General features: G+C 34.5%; 2 protein-coding genes and 1 pseudogene across 3 annotated transcripts; 2 read left to right on the top strand and 1 right to left on the bottom strand.

Annotated features, from left to right (window-relative positions):
- Window positions 1–1080: 1080 nt before the first annotated feature.
- On the top strand, window positions 1081–5210 carry LOC143558220 (protein DETOXIFICATION 45, chloroplastic-like). The gene is made up of 12 exons (XM_077047103.1): window positions 1081–1345; window positions 2091–2233; window positions 2341–2484; window positions 2608–2732; window positions 2825–2960; window positions 3705–3801; window positions 3877–3977; window positions 4046–4281; window positions 4362–4478; window positions 4586–4681; window positions 4769–4890; window positions 4977–5210. The coding sequence occupies exons 1-12, from the start codon at window positions 1083–1085 to the stop codon at window positions 5038–5040; spliced, it is 1644 nt and encodes a 547-aa protein (XP_076903218.1). The 5' UTR covers window positions 1081–1082; the 3' UTR covers window positions 5041–5210.
- Window positions 5211–5516: 306 nt separating this feature from the next.
- Window positions 5517–7875, bottom strand: LOC143558216 (isovalerate--CoA ligase AAE2 pseudogene; annotated as a pseudogene).
- Window positions 7876–9431: 1556 nt separating this feature from the next.
- Window positions 9432–18245, top strand: LOC143558218 (putative CoA ligase CCL13). 2 transcript variants are annotated; one of them, XM_077047101.1, is made up of 2 exons: window positions 9432–9682; window positions 16796–18245. In XM_077047101.1, the coding sequence occupies exon 2, from the start codon at window positions 16826–16828 to the stop codon at window positions 18221–18223; it is 1398 nt and encodes a 465-aa protein (XP_076903216.1). In that variant the 5' UTR covers window positions 9432–9682; window positions 16796–16825; the 3' UTR covers window positions 18224–18245. The 2 variants fall into 2 exon arrangements, with proteins under 2 accessions (XP_076903216.1, XP_076903215.1); XM_077047100.1 differs by having other exon boundaries at window positions 9509–9627.
- The last annotated feature ends 5378 nt before the right edge of the window (window positions 18246–23623 follow it).

Here is a 23623-nt window from a genome sequence, read left to right as displayed (position 1 = left end):
TATGAAACTAGCAGCTGATCAAAAGTTTCGAGCCTCGGTATGACCTGCTTGAAAATCCCCAAAATTGATATCGAATTCTGTCGTATATCATCATATACAAATTGATTAAAACAAAACATATAACTAACCCTTTGATGATTTTGGAATCGTGCAATCGAGTAGTACGCATAAATTTTGAGACGAAGTAACGAAGTATGCTCATTGTTATAGCCCTTAATTAAAACATATAGAATAATAATAATTGAATGAAAGTTAAGTAACCTATGAGAAAGGAATGAAGGATAGAGATGACGATGAGGGCTTTAATTGTTGAAACCTGAATTGAAGAAATCGATGGAAAGGATTGATTTCTGAATTAAAGAACTCGGCGAAGATTTCAATCTACCTGAATGAGAATAGCAGGGGAGATTAGTGGGTTTGATTTGGGAATGGGGTGGTGAAGAGGTTATGAGATTGATATAACCCGTTTAGGGAGATTCGGATTTAGAAACCCACAAATAACCCACAAAATCCAAGGATTCAATGAGAAGCCTCCATTCTGAAATCAAACAATTTGGTAGCTTTAGAGGGGTGGGAGAGAGCGACACGTAGGATTTCATGATAGACAATTATATAGATAATTAGACAATATATATTTCCTTAAAGCAATATCTGTTAGCACTTGACAGATGTGCAGAAAGATGCAGACCCACGGTTGATGAAGTGGGACACAAAACAACAACGGTTATCAACCGTGGGTCAGCATGGTTAGGTCATCCACGACCACGATTACCTGTTCAGATCCCATCAAATGGTCGCCACAATATTATTATCATTATTAAATTAATCATTCATTTTACACTTTCCAATTACCTTCACGTGCCCCCGAATAAAATACAATTATTTTCACTCTGTATAACCCACATGAATTTGTTTGATTTCATTCATTCATGTCTGCTTTCTCCTCCCACCTACCAATATCATTCATTCATTCATTCATCTTCTTCACCGACTCCAGGTACCTTTCATTACAAACTTCTATCTCTCTTCCATAATTTATTATACAAACTCCAGGCTTTGTTGTTTTGAGCCTTGGGCCAAAAATGGCTGTTGCCGGTGCATTGAGTGGTGGAATTGGTGGTGTAATAAGTGAAAAGAAGTTGATTACAAGGCCATTGGTTACACAATTACCTTTACAAAAAAAGCTTACCGTAAGAAACCGAATCGGAATCCAAGACAAGAGGTTGAGATTCAACAGAGTCATTAGGAGCTGTGGATTGATTAGTGATCAAGAAGCTAGCTTGGATTATGATCTGGAACAGCGGTTAGCCCTAACACGAAATGGCCTCGTGATTGATGATCAAATGTAAGCCTTTTCAATTATTCATCACTTGGCTTTGGCTTGTGGGACAGCTGAAAGTTAGAGCGGTCTGCCCACATTTAATTAATACCTTCAACTCAAAAAAAAATAAAAACTTTATATATATATATATATATATATATATATATATGTATTGGAGAAGTATAGTTTGAAAAGCTCTTGAGTTGAGAAAACCCGCGAAAACCCTATGTAACATCGGTTTTTTTTTTGTTAAATGTAATACATGTTGTTACATTTAATACAAAACATCTAAAACATATAAAAAATGTTTTGTTATTTTTTTTACATTTTTTTAGTAATTTTTATATATGTTTTCAGGAGGAAGAAAATGTAAATAAACTTTTATATTTTTTATTAACTTAATTGTGGACCACAAGATTTAATAAAAGTTAAAAACATGTGGTTGGGAATGAGTTTCTAGAGTTTTCACAATTAAGTGTCAAGTGGGTTTTTATTCTAACCTAACCCTATATATATGTATGTATATATTATAATGGGTCAAGTAAACTCAAATTAATATATTGGTGTGGTGGTAAGCTTGGCTGTTACTAAAGTATAGGTTATGATTTCAAAACTTATAATAAGCAAAAAAAAAATTTTCTTAACAATTGTGATGAAAAGGTAACAAAATCTTGCTTCAATTTAGGCCTCCACATTCTTTGAGCTGGCCCTGATTTCATGCTATGTTATATAGGTACGGATATTGATTATTATGTTTGTTTTTCGTTAGTGAATCTGTGGGAACTTCAAAGGATGCTCAACGGTTTCCAAGCGTGCAAACCGAGCTTGTACTACTGGCATTGCCAGCCATTGCAGGCCAAGCTATTGAACCCTTGGCACAACTTATGGAAACTGCTTATATCGGTAGACTAGGTAATCATTCAAGCTGAACTTGTTTGTTAAACTAATGTGATATGCGACACCACATCGCGCACAGATTCATAGGATATTATAAATTGTGTACTCGGTTGCAATTTAAGGTGCGTTGGAGCTGGCATCAGCCGGTGTGTCGATATCAATTTTCAATATAGTATCAAAGGTGTTCAATATACCTTTGCTTAGTGTTGCAACTTCATTTGTGGCTGAAGATATAGCTAAGCATGCACAAGGTGATTCTGATTCAGGTATACCTTTAAGTTTTAACAATAAAATGGTTAAAATAGATAAAAGTAATCATGTTGCCCAATTTTGGATGGATATATATATATATATATATATATGACCATATTGATACACAAAATGTACAGAAGAAAGAAGGCAATTACCTTCCGTTTCTACCGCATTAGTATTATCTATCGGGATTGGTATACTCGAGGCGACAGCGTTGTACTTTGGAGCTGGGATCTTTCTAAATTTAATGGGAATATCATCAGTAAGCATACACTTAACACATATATGTTTGTACGATTGACACGATTCATTAGAAGTTAATAATATAGTGTATACATTTTATATGTTGATTAGGCTTCTTCCATGCGTGTTCCCGCTCAGCGGTTTCTTAAACTTAGAGCACTCGGTGCTCCGGCTGTGGTACTTTCCTTGGCTATTCAAGGGGTCTTCCGTGGGTTCAAGGATACAAAGACACCAGTATTTTGTCTAGGCAAGTGTTTGTTTTCATTATATCTCACATCAGTAAAGTTATACTGAAAGGTGTTTGGATGTTTCTAATGTTTGATAAATAGATTCAAACAATACAAGGACATCCAAACACTAATTCTCTCAAACCAAGCTCATTCCGGTAGGGGTGTGCATGAGACCGAAATAACTGACCTGTAACCGAAATAATCGAATCCAACTTAAAACCGATGGTTTGTTAAGTAATTTATAAAAATTTGATAAATGGTGTGGACCGAATAATTTAGGCCCAAATATGTAATAAGTAATTAATCATTAGTTAACGAAAACTTTATTCCCGGAGGAGTTTCTGACCTAAATTCATTATTTTGTATCATTTTCCTTTTTGCCCAAAGTTTATAGGCCAAATGGTAAAACCTAAAAGACCAAAACTGAACCGTACCCATTGTGAGAAATGAAAACCAAAACTGAACGGATTTAAAAGCTTAAAACACAAGCTTAAACACAAATTTTTGCTTTGACACTAGCTGACCCGTGCACACCCCTTCTTATTGGTCAGAACACGATTTTACATGAATCAAAGATGCTTTTTTAAAACGGTACGTTTTGACCTGTACCCATTTTAGGCAGACCCCGTTTTGACCCATTTCTAGACCCAAACCTGTCCGTTTTGCCAGACTTACTATTTTCATTGCATTTTTATGACGTCTGGTTATCTTACATATCAGGTGTCAAAACAACTTACTCATACATATAATGAAATGTACAGGAGTAGGAAATTTGGCTGCGGTTTTTTTTTTCCCTGTTCTCATGTATGTTTGTGGGTTGGGTGTCACCGGTGCTGCCATTTCCACCATCGCGTCACAGTACGTACTTTTTTAACTTTTGGGCCCGACTATCAACGTCACATTAATATTTATGGTGTTATTTAAATGATTCAGATATATTGTGACATTTGCAATGATATGGTGTCTTAATAAGAAGACCGTTCTGAAACTACCGAAAATGGAGGACTTGCATTTTGGAGGTTATTTGAAATCCGGTACGTGTTTGTTGACTATTCTAGGTGGTCAAAATGGTTGATATTTGACCATTTACGGTTTTATTCAGGCGGGTTTCTGCTCGGGAGAACACTAGCTGCGGTTGCAACAGTAACATTAAGCACGTCAATGGCTGCACGCCAAGGGCCGATTTCAATGGCTGCACATCAAATATGCTTACAAGTATGGTTATCTTCTTCTCTCCTTGCAGACGCACAAGCATCCGCGGGTCAGGCTCTGATCGCGAGCTCGTTCTCAAAACGCAACTTTAGCAGAGTTAAAGAGATCACATATTATGCTTTAAAGGTACTACAGTTAATTTTCACTACTTTTGTTTTGACTTTCAAAATTGAAACATTTTGTTTGTTTACTGTATTGTGTTGCAGACCGGATTAATAACTGGGTTTAGCTTAGCTGTCATATTGGGTTTGACTTTTGGTACGTTGGCTACTTTATTCACCAATGATGCGCAAGTTTTACAAATCGTGAGATCTGGTGTATTGGTATGTACCCGAGGGCCAAGACTCATACTATATAATTTATTATTACTAATAAACAGGTCGATTTGTGTTGCGTCTGACTCAGTAACTCGGTTAATATTTTTTATTAGTTTGTTAGTGTGAGTCAACCGATTACCGCTCTTGCTTATATCTATGATGGTCTTCATTATGGAGTTTCAGATTTCTCATTTGCAGCATGCTCCATGGTACGTGACATATTTTATAAAAGAAATAATTAGAAATGTGAGGATTACAACTTTACACGTCTATGACTAATTATTAATGGTGTACAGATGTTGGTGGGAGCATTGTCGTCCGTGTTTCTGCTCTATGCTCCTTCAGTTTTCGGTCTTGCGGGTGTTTGGGCGGGCCTAACATTGTTCATGGGTATGCGTGCTGCTGCAGGATATATAAGGTAATATATATGTTGTTGACTGTTGATTTAGTGACATTAGTTTTATGCAAGAAACCAATAACAGACTTAATGTTCTTGTATTGTAGGCTAGCTGAAAAGAATGGTCCATGGTGGTTCTTGCAAGGGATCCCTGAAACCGAGGTTAGTTAGCGTGACACAGTTATTTTCATGTAGTGTTATCTCAAAATTATTAATTAAGCATGTATGCGGATTGCTGTGTCACAGAAAGCTTGTTGAAGGCACAATTCAACCTACGAAAACTAGGAGTTGAATACCAAAATCTTCACATTAGGATGGCCTCTACAATAATTGGAACAAAACTGTCACTATCTTGAAGTACCGAAGGGGTTAAGATATAACAACAGCCATCCATGAAGCCATTTTTGCTATGAGGCGAATGCTTTATTTGCCTTCATATTTACATGTATGTACAGTGGTGGTGATTCTAAATATTGCAGATGTTAGCATCTTGTTATATGTCTACCTACAATCACTCTTATTTGTTTTTAAGCGTTAATATATGTATGATTTGGTGTTTGTGTTGTCATGATTAGGGCTAACCCGACTAACATTTGTACTATGATTACAATAGTAGATTGAAATCTTAGAACATATTTTGTAAAAAGAACATTTGTTCTTTGGATAAAAATACAAGGTTATAGATTAACCTCATGATATGCTACCAAGAGCTTTTGCTTTCTCCCTCACCAAAAACTTTTGCACCTTCGCTGTTGAGGTTTTCGGCAAATCTTCAAAAATTACAGTTTAGGAGCCATATATTTGGGCATACGGTTGCGACAATAGTCAATAATATACGCACCATCAACACTAAAACCGTCTTTGAGTTTCACAAACGCACAAGGCGTGTGACCCCAGTGGTTAACAGGTCGTGCCACTACTGGGACCTCTAGAACTGCGGGGTGACCATAAATCACAGTTTCAACTTCCACCGTGCTTATGTTTTCATCTCCCGATATAATGATATCCTTTGACCGATCCTTGACTTCTACATACCCCGTCCGGATGTTTGACTGCCAAATCACCACTCTGAAACCACCCGCCTGATTTTGCTTCTTCTGTAGCTTTCGTGTCCTTCAAGTACCCGCTCATAACCGTATTCCCCTGAAACATAATCTCCCCCATCGACTTCCCGTCACACTCGACATTCTCCCCTGTGGTTGGATCTTTCACGTCTACCGCTTCCAATCCCATATGCCTCACTCCTTGCCGGTAACAAGTCCCACTCAGGCTTCCACAACCAGAAGGTCCCGGGCCCATACGTTTCCGTGAGCCCGTACAAATGTGGCACACCAAACCCTAACTCCTCCATTTGTGACAGGACTAACGGTGGTGGCGGTGCACCTCCCGTCATAATCCCGACTCGGTGCAGTAGCGGTTTACGGTCCGTGACCGGAGAATTCACAATCATGTTTAGGAAGGTTGGCGCCCCGCTCAAATGTGTAACTTATGTAGAGCTAAGGGGGTGTTTGGCCTAACTTTTATTTTTTGGCTTATGCTTATATTATAAAATAGCTTATAGCTTATTTTTTATTATTTGATAAGCTTATTTTAAGTGTTTGGATTAGCTTATGTTCTATAAGTTGTTAAATCCATCATTCTTTAGTTTGTTAGAGTAATAAGTTGCCTCAATAATTATTAATCCATCACCATTTGAGGGCAAATGAGTAACATACACCCTTACACAAATATCAATTATACCCAGTTTTTCCCACAAATAGCATAGGCTATCAATAAGTAGGGTCTAAGAATGGTGGGATGTAAGCAAACCTTACCTCTATCCCTAAGAATAGAGAGATTGCTTTCGGCGAGACCCCCGACTCAAAAGTAGATAGATATACGATACTAAACTAAAACACTATGATATTAGTAATTCTTAAGCACAAATTTCATTATAGCTAAACTAAAACAAAAACCAATGTAAGATTAAGCAAACAATAATAGATACAAAATAATAATCTAGCAAATCCCTTCTAATCCTCTATCCCAAGTCAATTTGGGTCTACCTCTACCTCTCATCCCCTCTATAATAAGAGTTTCCACTGATCTAACGGGAGCCGTTGTCTATCTCCTTTTTACATGTCCAAACCATCTTAGTCTGCCTTCCCTTATCTTATCTGATATACTGGCCACTCCTAGTTTTTCCCGAACAACCTCGTTTCTTATTCGGTCTAACCTTGTGTGCCCACACATCCACCTTAGCATCCTCATCTCTGCTACCTCCAACTTAAGCATATGTGTCTTCTTGATGGCCCAACATTCTGTTCCGTATAGCATCGCCGGTATAATCGCAACCCTATAAAACTTTCCCTTTAATTTAGTTGTGAACCTCTTGTCGCACAGTACCCCTGTGGCAACTCTCCATTTACACCATCCTACTTGGACACGATGGGCTATGTCACTATCTATGCCCCCATCACTTTGTACATACGATCCTAAGTATTTAAACTTTGTTGACTGCAGAACCTCCTAGCTTTCAATGGTGATTTGAACGTCTTCATCATCGTTTACCCCACCAAAGTCACAGTAAAGATACTCCGTCTTTGACCGACTAATCTTTTAACCTTTACTCTCTAGAGCAGATCTCCACTCCTCTAATTTCATGTTCAGATCTTTTTTACTCTCGGTGATCAACACAATATCGTCTGCGAAAAGCATGCACCAAGGAACAGTATCCTGAATCAACATTGACAGCTCATCTAGGACTACTGCAAAAAGGAACGGGCTCAATGCTAATCCCTGATGAAGGCCTACCTCCACGGGAAAGAAGTTAGTATCCCCTACATGTGCACGTACGCTTGTTTTAGACTTGGCATACATATCCCTAATTATCTGTATATATTTTCCCCAAACACCTATCCTCTCAACGCAATCCCAAAGGAGTCGACGTGGCATACTGTCATACGCCTTTTCTAGGTCAATAAACACCATATGTAGGTTACGCTTTTTATCTCTATACTTTTCCATTAATCTTCTTAGGATGTGTATCGCCTCTGTAGTGCCCGTCCTGGCATAAAACCAAATTGGTTAACTATGACCTTAGTTTCCCGTCTAAGTCTAACCACAATAGTTCTTTCCCACAGTTTCATCGTGTGGCTTAATAGCTTGATTCCTGTGTATTTACCGCAACATTGGGCGTCTCCTTTGCTCTTATAAATAGGGACTACGACACTACTTCTCCATTGATCGGACATCTTTTCGGTTTTTAAAATAGTATTAAACAAAGTGGTTAACCACATAATTCCTTTCTCCCCCAAACACTTCCACACCTCGATCGGTATGTTGTCTAGGCCAACTGCCTTAGCCCTTCCCATCTTCCTAAGTGCATTCCTCACCTCTTCTTATGTGATACGTTGATAGTATCAATTATTCCGTTGTTGTATAGTTGTGTTCTCATTTTGTTGTTGGTGAGTGCTCCCACTGTGTTCTCATCTTCCTAGGTGTATTCATCACCCTTACACAAATAAACTTCTTCAAATAAGTTAAAAAAACCATATTCAAATAAGCTTATTCAAATTAGCTTATATAAGCTTATAAGCATAGGCTTAAAAAGCTAAACCAAACACCAAGTTAAGCTTATTTTGTAAAAAAACACTAAAAAAACTATAAGCCTTGTTAAAAAAGCTAGGCCAAACACCCCCTATGTTATTAAATAAATATGTCTTTAGGGTCACTACCCCAACTAGAAGTGATTGTGAATGTAAATTATAGGGTGGAGAGAGAAAAGGTAGTGATTTTTTTTGTAAATTTGGGAAAAATGTAATAATTTTTTGTATATTATAGGGTGGAGAGAGAAAACTGTAATGATAAAAGTATAAAAAATATTATTTAATTAAAAAGAAGAGAGAAATGTAGTGTTTTTTAATGTAATTTAAGTTAAAAAAGTCATAACTTAAATTTTAATACAAAAACGAAAAATGTAAAAACACAGAAATACTTCCACCATCTTCCTCGTTCTCTCTCTCTCTCTCTCAAAACAGATAAATGTTTTGTGTTTATTTTCGTTATTGATTGTGTTTTTTTTCTTTACGATCTATCTTTTTTTTTCTTGATATTGTGTTATATTACTCGACATTGTGCCATATTTTGTTTGACATTATGTCACATTTTACGATCTATTACGTTTTTTTTTTGTTTATTATTGTGTTGCTTATTCATATCCGACATTGTGTCTTTTCATAGTTTTTTTTGAAACGGGAACCACAAAGTAAACATTTTGGTTTTTTAATTTTTTTCATTTTTTATCAAATTCTTTTCACGCTTTTCATTTATGTCTTTTTTTTTTTTTTTTTCATTTTAAGTTTTTACTATGGATGTTCCTATTTCCACGTTCCGATTCTTATATAAATAAAAGCTCTCAATCTAATCCTCTTGTCTAAAATGTTCCTAACTGAATAAAAGCTGTCAGTCTAATCCTCTTATCATCACCATCACCATCACCATGAACAAAATCTTCCGCAAGTCAACGATCCAGCTCCTCCGAACGGCCGCATCGAATCATCCTCAGCGATTACGTGGATACTTTCAAGTAGCACCTGCACCTAGCGATGATTTGCAGGCGGAATCATGGCGATCGGTGGAAGGACTTGTCCGATGCTCGGCAAACTATGTTCCGCTGACGCCGATCAGCTTCCTGGAGAGAGCTGCTGACGTGTACAGAGATCGGACCTCCGTGGTTTATAAATCGCTTACGTACACGTGGGAAGAAACACATCGAAGGTGCGTCAAGCTGGCGTCTAGCCTTACTCAATTGGGGATTGCTCCTGGTGACGTTGTAAGTTGCTTTCTTCTCCTCACATTTTTTAATTAATTTTACTTTTAAGATATATAAAAGAAAATAATGAATTTCATTTGTGGTCTAACACTAAAACACCTCATGGCCATAGCTCGCTTTTGTTTTTATATTATTTATGCTAGACTATATTATTATCTACACAGTTCTCAAGAATTATATAAAATGAATTGGTACAGTATTCAACACATGTCTTTGATTTCTTTTTCTTTTTTAATAGAAAAAGATATCATATTTATTTTGAAGGTGATCTCTACCCGTCGTTTACTTTTGATCCGTAAGAGCATTCTTAATCCGTTCTTTAAAATTATGTGAGAGAGATTTGTAAATTATATGGTATTATGAGTGGTTGTGAGTAAGGAGAGAGAATTTATATGAGAAAGTTAAATCTAGAGTTTCACTGTAGATATTGCCTAATTTTTTAATATTTTCATAAAATAGTTGTGAGTGAAAAGAGAGAAAATATGATGATAAAGGTATAAAAAATATTATTTAGTTAAACAGGAGAGAGAAAATACAGTGTTTTTTAATGTAATTATTTGATATGTATGGATATATGGTAGGGAACGGGCTAAGTGTAGGACATGGGTCACTTTTTATTTAAAAAAATAAAATAATAACGTAAACACTAACGATACTCTCGTTAGTAATGAGAAATAAAGTAGTACAATACCATTTACAAAACGAATAAATTGAATATAAAATATGATTTTTCTCTCCATATTCAAAATTAATATGCTCCGATGTCTTTAGCGGGTCTTCATATACTATCCTTGTCTTGTGTCATCATCACATTTGGTCTTCGACTAAGCACCTTGACTACAACAAAAAAACAAACAAAATATTGACGGTTGTGGCTGAGGATTCGTGTTAAAACGGGTCCCTTAAAACATATTTCGGGTCTCTACTAAAGAGTCCGTCTGTTTCCCAGGGTACAACAACCAAAGCAGTATGTACTGCCGGCGAAGGCCACGCGCCTGAGGTTACACCGGGTAGATTAGTGTATTAGAACTTGGAAAGATGAATATAAATTTTAAAGAGTACTACTCTCTAATTATTCATGGAAGAAAGAAATATGTTATGTTTCTTTGGTTGGTGTGATTCGTAGTAGTGAAGCTTCATCTTTTCTTTTTTATAAAATGAACCTTTTATGTTCATTATATAAGAACACAAACCATAAATTCTATGTCAATTAATCGTGCCATAAACAAGAGTTAATTAGCATATTAAATTGTAATAAAAAAGGACTCTTGAGATGTTTTTTAAATAGGTTACATGAACCATCAATTTGAAGACAAGATATTATTGGTCATAACATGATTAGTGACATAGCATTATTTACACCGACCACACATTCGATATCTCATTCATTATTATATTAGTAAAAACACATTATACTAAGTTTTCCAACAATCCCCCACATGAATGGAGATCGATCAATACACATAAAATTTCCAATATAACCTCGACAGTTGGTATTGCGGGATAGGTAGGTGTTACCTTTGAACCTTCCTTTGTGAAGCATACTTAGTCTCCTAGCGATTAGTAGACGCGATGTCCTTGAACAAACCCACATTTGTGTAGACGACAATAAACTTCACACAATACTCTCCCTAGCCGGGCACATCCCCTCATTGTCGTGTCCATTATGGTCCTAGAACACTAGCCTGGTTCTGCGAAAGCTCTAGGAATTGCGCACCCCACAATTTCATTCGAAGCGACCCCACTTCTTTTTCACATAGGTGATTATCCACAAATCATTAAAAGCATTAAGGCTATAATGATTTACACAAATCATTAACCATATATTATGCTTAGCCTCATAACATGTCACTGTTGTTATAGGAATGAACTAGGAAGTAACTAGACTCCCTTTAAAATTTAGGAGGATAATACATCAGCTTATGTGTTAACTTATACATAAGCTATGCCCCCACAGCGACCAACCTTAGATATATAATTAGGTTGTCCTATTGAACTTAGATCTTGGGATCTCCAGTCAACTAAGTTAGGTTTTCCTTTACATACCCTTTTTCATGGGCTTTAGTCTCATTCCGTAACTTGATCTCTACTAAACCCTCGGGTTGTTGGATCCATAACATTATCTTTGACTTTGTCTAGTCACTACAGATAACTTGCGTAGTTGAGATCAGTTGTCATGATGTGTTCTTAAATTATAAGTTAATTTTTCCTATTGTCAACTTTCTAAGACTATAACCTCAGTGGCCACCTGAATCTGGTTATAATATTTTTCTTTTTAAGATACACTTATCATTAAGGCAAACACATCTCCATTACATACTCTGACCTTTTTGTGCTCCACGTTGTCGTGTGTTTGCAATGTTAGATTGCTTTACAATAATCCTCATTGCTAAACCTTCCAAGTTCAAATGCAAGACACCTTCAAATTTAAGTGCTATTGGATAACATCATCAAACTTTTGAATGGGGTAAAGAAAGGTTCTTCCTTTCTACACAAGATTGATAAATCATATCAATTACCTTTCCTGTATACTTCTAAAGAGCAGTTTCTTAAATAACTTCCCCCCACATTTCTTGCATTTTAATATAGTTTGTTTAACTTTACTTATGAAGACAACTCGACACTCATGATTTGAATAAGACCACGTCTTTGTATCATTGAGTTCTTCAATGCTTACTAACTTATAAAGTAGCACATGCCTTTGTGTTAGCTTGCACCACTTGATAAAGTTTAAGCTAAACTTGTCATAAGGTTGTTAACAAACCATCACAAATCTAGAAGGATTATAAATCACCCTCTAGAACATACATAAAAAATTGAGGTCTTCTTAAGATCCTCATAAGTTATATCATTTCCTTCGATTAAATGAAAATTTCTTTAAATTTGTCTACACAAATTCGTTCTTGTAATGTTTCAAATGTTTCGTGTTAAATAGTCTTCGCAAAGCACATAATTAACAAATATTAGTCTAGCATGCTTTAGACTACAATACTTTAGCATGTGAACAGAAGATGCATCATTCTGATCCTTCACAGCCATTACACTATCACTTTGAAACACTCCACCATTTGTTAGACAAAATTACAAGACTTATTCACAATCCATAAACCTTAATATTCAGAAAAGTCTCACAAGTTATTGTATATAGAACATACATAACTTTTTCATTCATTTAAGGAACATAACTCTTTTGCCTTTGATCTTCAAGGCTTCACCATTGACTTATATGGACTTTGAACATAAGTCTTAATCCAAATCATTTTGATGAATACATTTATTACCAACAAGATGAACGCTACTCGTCTACAATCACTATTATGTTGAGATAAAGTCAACTAGATTGACACTCAAACTCTTGGAATTCACATTTGCATAAAATGATTTATACATTTTATTGTTGTCTTTTGAAACTATTTATTGAGATACTCTCTCAAAATGAAAGACAAACTTTCACATAGTTCAAACAAAATGGATGAAAGTAGAAACATCTATATATTTATCAATTTTGTAAGCATATTACTCTTAAGATTTACTTAAATTCAATTATAATAATAACATAATAGATCTCTTTTTATTTAAAAAAAATAAAATAATAACGTAAACACTAACGATACTCTCGTTGGTATTGAGAAATAAAGTAGTACAATACCATTTACAAAACGAATAAATTGAATATAAAATATGATTTTTCTCTCCATATTCAAAATTAATATGCTCCGATGTCTTTAACGGGTCTTCATATACTATCCTTGTCTTGTGTCATCATCACATTTGGTCTTCGACTAAGCACCTTGACTACAACAAAAAAGCAAACAAAATATTGGCGGTTGTGGCTGAGGATTTGTGTTAAACATGGGTCCCTTAAAACATATTTCGGGTCTCTATTAAAGAGTCCGTCTGTTTCCTAAGGTACAACAGCCGAAACAGTATGTACTGTCGGGAAAGGCCACGCACCCGAGGTTACACCGGGTAGATTAGTGTATTAGAACTTGGAAAGATGAATATAAATTTTAAAGAGTACTCCTCTCTAATTATTCATGGAAGAAAGAAATATGTTATGTTTCTTTGGTTGGTGTGATTCGTAGTAGTGAAGCTTTATCTTTTCTTTATAAAATGAACCTTTTATGTTCATTACATAAGAGCACAAACCATAAAAATTCTATGTCTATTAATCATGCCATAAACAAGAGTTAATTAGCATATTAAATTGTAATAAAAAAGGACTCTTGAAATGTTTTTTAAATAGGTTACATGAACCATCAATTTGAATACAAGATATTATTGGTCATAACATGATTAGTGACATAGCATTATTTACACCGACCACACATTCGATATCTTATTCATTATTATATTAGTAAAAACACATTTTACTAAATTTTCCAACACTAAGAATGCTCTAAGACCATCAAGATGTTTTGCATTGATGTGTTGTGCGATTCTTCCATCGGATGAGAAAACAATATAAATTCGGACGGTTTCTATATATTTTCTTTTAAATTTTAATCTAGTTTTTATTGTTTTACGAGTTCTATCATATGGCATATGCGTAAAAAACTAAAATATATACACCGTATTTACATTTTATTTTATATCATTTTGGTAGCAGTAGTAGTTATTTATATAATAATAACAAAAAATGTTTGATATCTTATGTTCAAAATCGTTATTCTTACATTTTTTACGCCTTAATTCCTTTCATACCATCAACAAAGTAACTTTTTCTATTATAAAGGTTAATTTAAATTTTACAATTAATTTAATTTATTACATGACGAAAATTAAATTAAATAGTTACAATTATGTAAAAATGTAAGGGTGTTTGTGAATAATCTAACTAAGAAAAAATGTTACAACATAAGTGAAAATCTAATTTGATAACAATGTGCTCGTTTATCGGTTGTGGCCGTTTGTATGTGAATGCCCGTATAGCCTAATAAGTAATAACCAGTCATTTTAAGATGTGTTATACTATAATATTTAATATAATAAGTGATAATGAATTTAAAATAAGATCTCATTAATATATTTGACCGAGCTCATTATTTAATAGTTTTCATTGGGAACATACACCTTTTTATGTTTTGTACTCCCCCTTAAATAAAAGCTTTCTCTGTTCAAACACCCATTTTGTTATTTGGACACCTTGGCCCATATATACGAGTCGTATAGCTCATACTACTCGTATAGGTGGCAGCTTTTTTTCAGTATCCGTTGACTAGTTAATACGAGAAGGCCTATACGAGTGGAAGCCTATACGAGTTGTATGAGCTATACAAGACAATTTGAATTTTCATGAGTGGAAGCCATATGAGTTGTATGGGCTATACGAGATGAATTTTAAATTCTTTTCTACCAACATTAGTAGCATTTATTTGTAATAGATAAAATTGATTTTTTTTCAAACACAAATACGAGTATTATTGGCTACATGACTTAAATTATTAAACACTATAAATTCTCACTATAAAAAACACTTATGCTACAACTTTTCTAAAATAAATATTTTATTGGATTTTTCTTATGATTAACTGAGAAATCAATTATTTCTTGTCTCATTGAACATATAGAATACCCTACGACATTCTAAGCTCGTTTATAACTTACTTTTACACAACTGAATATTAATTATTTAGTTTTTAATTAATTTTTTATGAAAAATAAATACTAGTTATTAAAAAATAATAAACTCTTAGATTTTCAGTCTGTTTCTCTCTCTTTTTTTTTAATTTACACCATTATGTAATGTCATATAATTAACGGTGGAATCTGTTTCGTGTTAAATAATTTTCAGAATATTATATCGTGTCAAATAATTTTCATCATGCAAACCCGTAAGAATCTCGGTACGTATGAAATTATTACCCTATCTGTACAAGTCGTATAACCTACACTACTCGTATAAAACTAGTCATACACATGCTCTTTTAGATTATACTACTCGTATAAGTATTTAGTCAGGTCAAACACCGTTTGAGAAACTGGTATGTATGATTTGAAAAGGGTGCATAAAGATTAAAAACAACTCGTATAGGCTATACCAGTCGTCTAGTGGGTGTAAGGACACTATACGAGTAGTATAGGCTATACTACTCGTATAAATATCAACATCGTCTCGTATAAGTCATACGACTCGTTTAAGAATTTGGTCAAACACCTTTTACAAAAAGCTAGCTGGTGGGTGTCAGAGTACGGAAGTCTATACGACTCGTATAAGCTATAAGAGTCGTATGAAGGGTGTCTGAATTTTGAAAATGGGTGTCTTATTAGCAGGACCCTAAATAAATCAAAATTTATCACATTTCACTTTGAAGTTTTTTTCAAATAGTTTTAATTTTTGAAAATAAGTAAAAGAAAAACTATATTTAAAAGATAAAAACGTACTTTAAGTAAATTAAAAATTTTCTTTATTTGTAAAAAACTAAAAAAGTACTTTCTTTAAAATAATATTTAAAGAATAATGATGTAACTTCTTTTCAAAAACAACAAAAAAGAGTTTTGTAAATTTTTTTGTCTTATCATAACAATTCAATTTGGTTTTCTGTGTTAGATTCGGATGCATGAGATTAATGACACTTAGAAAAGAAAAAACTTGTTGACCAAATTACATATTATTTAATCATTTTTGTTTATTAAAATACAATATGCTCTTTTTAGAATGTAAACCATCCTCAAACATTATTTTTATAAAACACTCTTTTAAGAAAATTAAAACAATATAGGAGGAAAAAAAACGTTTTCTAAAAATAGGAAAAAAAATGTTTTTTCAATTAGGAAAAAAAAAACGTTTTTGGTTATTTTAAAATAAAAAGGCTTAAAAGCGTATCATAATTTATATATAAAAAAGTAAGAAAAACTCTTAAAAAATATTTTTTTATAATTATAGTAAAAGATAATAAAATAGCAATATTTAAAACAAAGAGGTTTGATGCATTAATGTAAAACTTGAGAAAGGAACACGTTAATTAACAAAAAAAAGAAAAGAAAAATGGAAAACACCCACTGGCTTTGTATATCAGACGGTAATTATCACTAAACAGTGTTAAAGTTGCTTAATGCTCTTAAATTATTGGATGCATTAAACTGTTGTGTTAATAAAAATTAATGATGCAGGTAGCCACCCTGGCTCCAAACGTTCCGGCGATGCAAGAACTCCATTTCGCCGTTCCGATGGCCGGCGCCGTCCTCTGCACTCTCAACACCCGCCATGATTCCAACATGCTTGCAACGCTTCTTACTCACTCGGAAACCAAGATCCTCTTCGTAGATGATCAATTTCTCGACACTGCTTTAACCGCACTCGATCATCTCAACACCACCCACACAAAACCCCCTCTCATTGTCACCATCACCGACGAACCGTCTGATCTAAACACCAACGCTTATGAATATGAAACCTTAATTGACAAAGGAGTCACGAGTTTTAATGTAATCCGACCAACCGACGAATGCGATCCGATTAGTTTAAACTACACTTCGGGCACGACTTCGAGGCCCAAAGGGGTGGTTTATAGCCACCATGGCGCGTATTTAAACGCAATCACGACGGTTTTCATGCATGGAATGGGGGCACGGACAACGTATTTGTGGTCCGTGCCCATGTTTCACTGCAACGGGTGGTGCCTCACGTGGGGGCTGGCGGCTATTGGGGGTAGTAACATATGCATTAGGAGATGTGACCCTAAAGACATATTTGACAACATAGCTCTACATAAGGTTACGCATATGAGCGGGGCGCCAACCGTCTTAAACATGATTGTGAATTCTCCGGTCACGGACCGTAAACCGCTACCGCACCGAGTTGAGATTATGACGGGAGGTGCACCGCCACCACCATTAATCCTGTCACAGATGGAGGAGCTAGGGTTTGGTGTGTCACATTTGTACGGGCTCACGGAGACGTACGGGCCCGGGACCTTCTGTTTGTGGAAGCCCGAGTGGGACTCGTTACCGAGCGAAGAACGATTGAAGCTCAAAACCCGACAAGGAGTGAGGCATATGGGGTTGGAAGCGGTAGACGTGAAAGATCCAATCACAATGGAGAGTGTCGAGTGTGACGGGAAGTCGATCGGGGAGATTATGTTTAGGGGGAATACGGTTATGAGCGGGTACTTGAAGGATACGAAAGCTACAGAAGAAGCATTTTCGGGCGGGTGGTTTCGGAGTGGTGATTTAGCAGTAAAACATCCAGACGGATATATAGAAGTCAAGGATCGGTCAAAGGATATTATTATATCGGGAGGTGAAAACATAAGCACGGTGGAAGTTGAAACCGTGATTTATAGTCACCCAGCGGTTCTCGAGGTCGCGGTAGTGGCACGACCGGATAACCACTGGGGTCAAACGCCTTGTGCGTTTGTGAAACTCAAAGACGGTTTTAGTGTTAATGGTGCGGATATTATTGACTATTGTCGCAACCGTATGCCCAAATATATGGCTCCTAAAACTGTAATTTTTGAAGATTTGCCGAGAACCTCAACAGGGAAGGTGCAAAAGTTTTTGTTGAGGGAGAAAGCAAAAGCTCTTGGTAGCATATCATGAGGTTAATCTATAACCTTGTATTTTTATCGTGTTCTTTTTACAAAATATGTTCTAAGATTTCGTATAGTTTAAAAGATTGTTGGGCGAGTCAAGTGTCACGCCCCAAAAACTTTAATTTAACAGTGGAGATCTAGTCAACTAATTTGGTCGGTGACAAACGCCCCCTCCACCAATACTATTCAAACACAACATTATGTATAAACAAGTTGGACATTTATGAAGAGATAACATAAGTTTTATGTATCAGAGTACACAGTTTGTTTTAAAATCATAACGCGTCCAACTTTTTGGGATTTAAACCTTTTCCCACGTCTCTTTCACGAAGCTCCGACTCTTTTACCTGAAAAAACACGTTTAAAAATACGCCAACACAACGGTTGGTGAGTTCTCAATTTTAGATATTATGTATTTGAAAAAAAGATTTTCTTATTTCAATATTTCCATAAATAGCACTTCGTCCATATGGTCATAAGTCAACTCTTATTGAACCAGCAAAATTCGCGTTAACAACTTACAGTCGTAGCAATACTTTAAAAAGCAAAACTTTCCTTTGTTAAATGTTGTTTCGTCCTAATTGGTACGAAACTAAAAGTCACATCGAAATTAGTTTTCGTCTCACGGAAATCCATTAGACCCCTTTCGCTTAACGAAAGTGTCTTTTTAAAACAAAACTTCACTTTGTCAATACAAAGCCAATAATTATACAAAGTCTCACGCTTTTTATTTCAAAACTACTTTGTCCTCACTAGACCAGAGTTCGCACATTACCTTGCCCCCACTGGACCAAGACCTACTTTCTGTAACATTCGTTACTTTTCAAACCCAAAAACCCGATCCATTTCGAATTTTCGATTTTTCATTTATATATATATATATATATATATATATATATTATATTGTAATGTCATTATTTAATCTTAAGTTTCGTTTCGTGTAGTTTATGTGACTTTCGTCATTGTTATTCGTATCCGTATTCGCATTAGTTAAACCGACCGTTACGTCGTTCATTGTGTTCGTAGTTATCGTTCATCAATTTTATATTAATTACGATGAATTATTGTCATGGTTCGTTCGTTTCCAATTCACGTTGTTCATTAATGAAACTTCGAGTTTTAACGTCTTGATTTAATCGATTTGCGAACTATCGGATGTAATACGAAAATAATCCAAATATATTAACTTTTAACAAGTTTTTATAACATATGAAAGTTCAAGGTCTATTGGGTAATTATATTATAAATTCTTATTTAAATATAGCATGAAACTTCAGGGACTGTTATTGTAATTTAATATAATAAATTAGAATTCCAACCCCCAGCCCTTCCCCGTCCCTTTTACGTATTTCCGACCGGAAACAATTCCGGCGACCGCAACATTGTCCGGCAATCATTAATACCCCGCAAATCTCGTTCTTTGACCCAAATGATTAGTGTAACGACTCAAACAATCTTTTAATTACGTTTTAATGGTCAAAGGAATCCCGTAATCTTCGTGATTCAATCCTGGAATCGCCGGCAATATTAAAATTTCAACAGCAAACATTAAACGTTATATTGTTACAATTGCTAGTATAAATAGACCCATAGTCAACACCTAAACTCGTACCAATCCACAAATCAATGAAACATACTCTCTGTAATACGTAAATCGGTCACCAAATTCGTTTTTCGGCAAGCGTTGGTTCTTCGTCAAATCGTAAATATACAAGGTAATTGTTATATCCATTTTATTCGTATTGAGCCGTAGAACAAAACCTCTAAACTAGTTTTTGCAAACATGGAATGGTTTAAAAGAATTAGAAGCTAGGGTTTTATTGGGGAAGATGATGAACACAAAGGGGTTTATATCTACTTTTATTTCTGTTGAACATTCAAAGTAACATTATGGCTCAGATGGCTAAGTCACGGGGATAACACACACCAGACACGGGTTCGAACCCGGGTCAGTGCATCCTTTTTCAATTTATTTTTTCAACCTATTTCTTATAAATATTAATCAAATAAATTATTTAAAAGTCATTATAAAATAAATATTATCATTTTTAATTTAATAAAATTAGTTATAACTTATATTTTTCCCAACCAAAAAAAAAAAGAGAGCCAACTTTTCATATTCGTTAAAGTTTCTTGAAACCCGACAAGTTATATTATTTAAGTTATTTTCATTCCGTTGATATTACATTTTTCGTTAATAATGTTAGTATGCTAAGCTAATGATATGAGATAAAATTACGTTAAAATGAACGTTCCATAAACGTTAGAATCCTCATAAATTAATTAAGTATTAAAATAATTTAAAACCGTTAAAGTAAGCTTATATTTCGTTACCTTTATAATCTGTTACCATAATCATTTTCGAGTTAAACTATGACTAAAATCCGTATTTCGCAGATACTATAGTTCTTATAATAGTGTTAAATTATTAATCAAATATTAGTTAAAATAGCATATAAGACGTTAAATTTTCATTAAGACTTAAAAACAATATTATATGAAAATGCCTTAAAATCCCGTAAAACACATTAAAATAATGTAATACTCCGTTAACCAAATATTTGTTTAACTTGTTCAATCCCGATAGTTAAACTTTGCTTTTGTTTTAATTATAGTTTGAGAAGTTCAATCGTTTCGGATTCTTTAACGCACTTTCGGTTGCTTCGGTTTCATTATTGTGCTCTCGGTCTTCATTACAAATTTATCTACAATTTCAAGGTGAGTTTTCCCCTTTGACGCTTTTATTTTTGGGGGTAGCATATGTATCCTATTTACTCAATGATTTATCGAGTCATATACAAACTACAATTCATTATATGGAGTTGTGTGTTTACTTGATTACTTGCTCAGTGGCTGCCTCAATAAGTATGATCATACGCCCCCCTTTGCACTCAGGTCCATTTGTATAGAGTGGAAAAGGGACCTCATATCCGAGTACGTTGGTAGCTCCAACTGGAAAGGACCTTCGTTTGTTCTTTATACTCAGGTCCATTGCATCGAGTGTAAAGAACCCTTATATGCTCATTTCACAAGTTTCATGGAATTGTATGATTTTTATGTATTATATCAAACTGTGGGAATCTCACCAGCTATGTTCGTAGCTGACTTTATTTTATACATATGTTACAGGTATAAAGATACGAGGATGAAAGTTAGAAGACACATAGCATGCCTATAGGATATTCAACGAACAATTTATCATTTGTTTATCTGTTACAACTTGTATTATTTGATAAACTTGTGTTACATGAAGATTTAATTGAAATAATGTTATTATGGTCACCTAATAGTGTCACGTGTGTTTGAGCAATCTGTACGTCACACTTAGGCGTTTCCGCTTTAGCCGGGATGTTACACTTTCGTTTCACACACGAAAGTTAATTAAAAATCTGGTTCTCGTTCACTACGACAGACCAAGTGGACCCCTTTCACTTCACCAACACAATATTTTTTGGCTTTGTCGTTTAACAACAACGCAATATTTGTTGGCGTTATCGTTCGATTGAGCTCTTCCGGTTTGCTTAACTGCTATGACTTATTGTTGTTTGTTTAGTAATTAAGTTTGATTTTCACATATCAATTCATTGTAGATAAACACTTCATTAAATTATTATAAGTTCTTATAACCTCACATACTATTATCTATTTGTAATCCCAAAGTGTTGACCAACATATTATTTATGTTCTAAAGTTTCCTTTTTTAGGAAAGTTCATACATATATATGATTATAGCATTAGTATCACATATTGGATCATATAATTCACGTGTAACAAGAAAACATCATAATAATATGTAACTTTGTCGAGTTTGATAAAGTTATTATTTTTAACAACCTCGGGTTTCTATTAAGTTTCGGATATCATACGACTTCCATTTAAAAATAAACATATATCATTCAAAAATATATCATTTTTAGTTCTGAAAATATCAGCAAGTTTCAAACGCACGGTTTCGGTGCCCGTACTTAATTTAAGTGACGAAAATAAGAGTTTTAAGTAGAAAAACTAAATCAAATGTTACCAAAATACTTTGTAACTAAAATATAAGCTATCGAACAATAACTTATTTGAATATTATAAAAGGTTTCTGTTTTTATATTTTATAAAGTTCTTTGTTCGGTTCGTGTCGGTTTAATCGTAAATCTCGTTTAATTACCGTTTCTTGCAAAAGTAAGACTATGTAAGTTAATGAAGTATTTTATAAACTAAACTAAAATATTTTATGTTAGTTTCTATAAGAAAACATTATTCTATATATTTGAGTTTTCAAACATCTATTTCGTGATCTTAAACACAATTATCGCGTAAAGCCTATCGTTCGGTTTTCTAAATAAAATGTTCGCACCCTATAATGAAAATTCTTTGAATAATATATTTGAGCATATGATAAGTTATCATAGGTTTTAGTTTAAAATCCATATTTTAAAACAAGGTTCAGTTCTAACACCGGTTAACCGTTTCATTAAAGTTAACGGTTGAGTAATTATGTTTTATTTACATTAATTTAAACAAAACACTTCCAAAGTAATTTTTCGTAAAAATTGTACTTCAATATGCTGTTATTAGTTCAAATAATTTCATGACAATATAGATTGATAAAATATTAGTTTGTCGGTTTAATCGACAATACTAGTGAAATCTTTTCCAATTACTAAAAGATTTCCTGAAGGTGTTTTGGATAACATGCAATTTTGGACTTATGATAGTGAAACCAATTCTGTTGTGATCAGACTCAACAAGGGACAACACAGAATCAAGGATCCTAGAGATTTACTAAAATTTGGAGAGAAAGATATCAAGAAGCTTACCACCTTTCAAATACAAGCAGATCCGTTATACGAGCCTGCTGCCAAAAAATTTACAGGCATGGTTGCCTCCATGATACGCACTAAGCTTTGGGCAGGAGCATTGAGAGAAGCTGATGCACATTTTTTCAATAAATCGTGATAGAAAAAAGACGTGATAAAAGAAAGCAATAAACCAAGAGGGAGATTGTTGGGACATATTTTCAGTTTATGCTTTTGAATTTGGGTTTACGGTTTTGTTAGTGATAACTGAAATCCCATTGGGATTTCGGTGGGCTTTTGGGGTTTTGGTTTAGAACGGGCTTGGCTTTGTAATACCCTATATATATAGATATGCTTATTATTGTTTAAGGTCAGACGTCTCATATTATTCACTTAGGTATTGTAATTGGTTCTTGGGACTTAAGTACCCGACGTTTCTAATAACCGTGTGTTTTGAAGTTATCGTGTTCATCATTCATATTTTACTGTTGTTCTTAAATAACCATGTGGTTAGTTTCCGCCTAACTACGTGTATACTTGATATTATATTGAAAGATCCAACCACAGGATAATTCCAGGATATGGTATCCTCCAATGCAACAGGTATCCGAAATATATTG

Source organism: Bidens hawaiensis, unplaced genomic scaffold (assembly GCF_021521415.1).
Source record: "Bidens hawaiensis isolate Kalapana, Puna unplaced genomic scaffold, B.hawaiensis_p1.1 tig00019361_1, whole genome shotgun sequence".
Classification (NCBI taxonomy): domain Eukaryota; kingdom Viridiplantae; phylum Streptophyta; class Magnoliopsida; order Asterales; family Asteraceae; genus Bidens; species Bidens hawaiensis.
The sequence above is the reverse complement of the archived record's forward strand: the minus strand, read 5'-3'. Positions and strand labels throughout refer to the sequence as shown.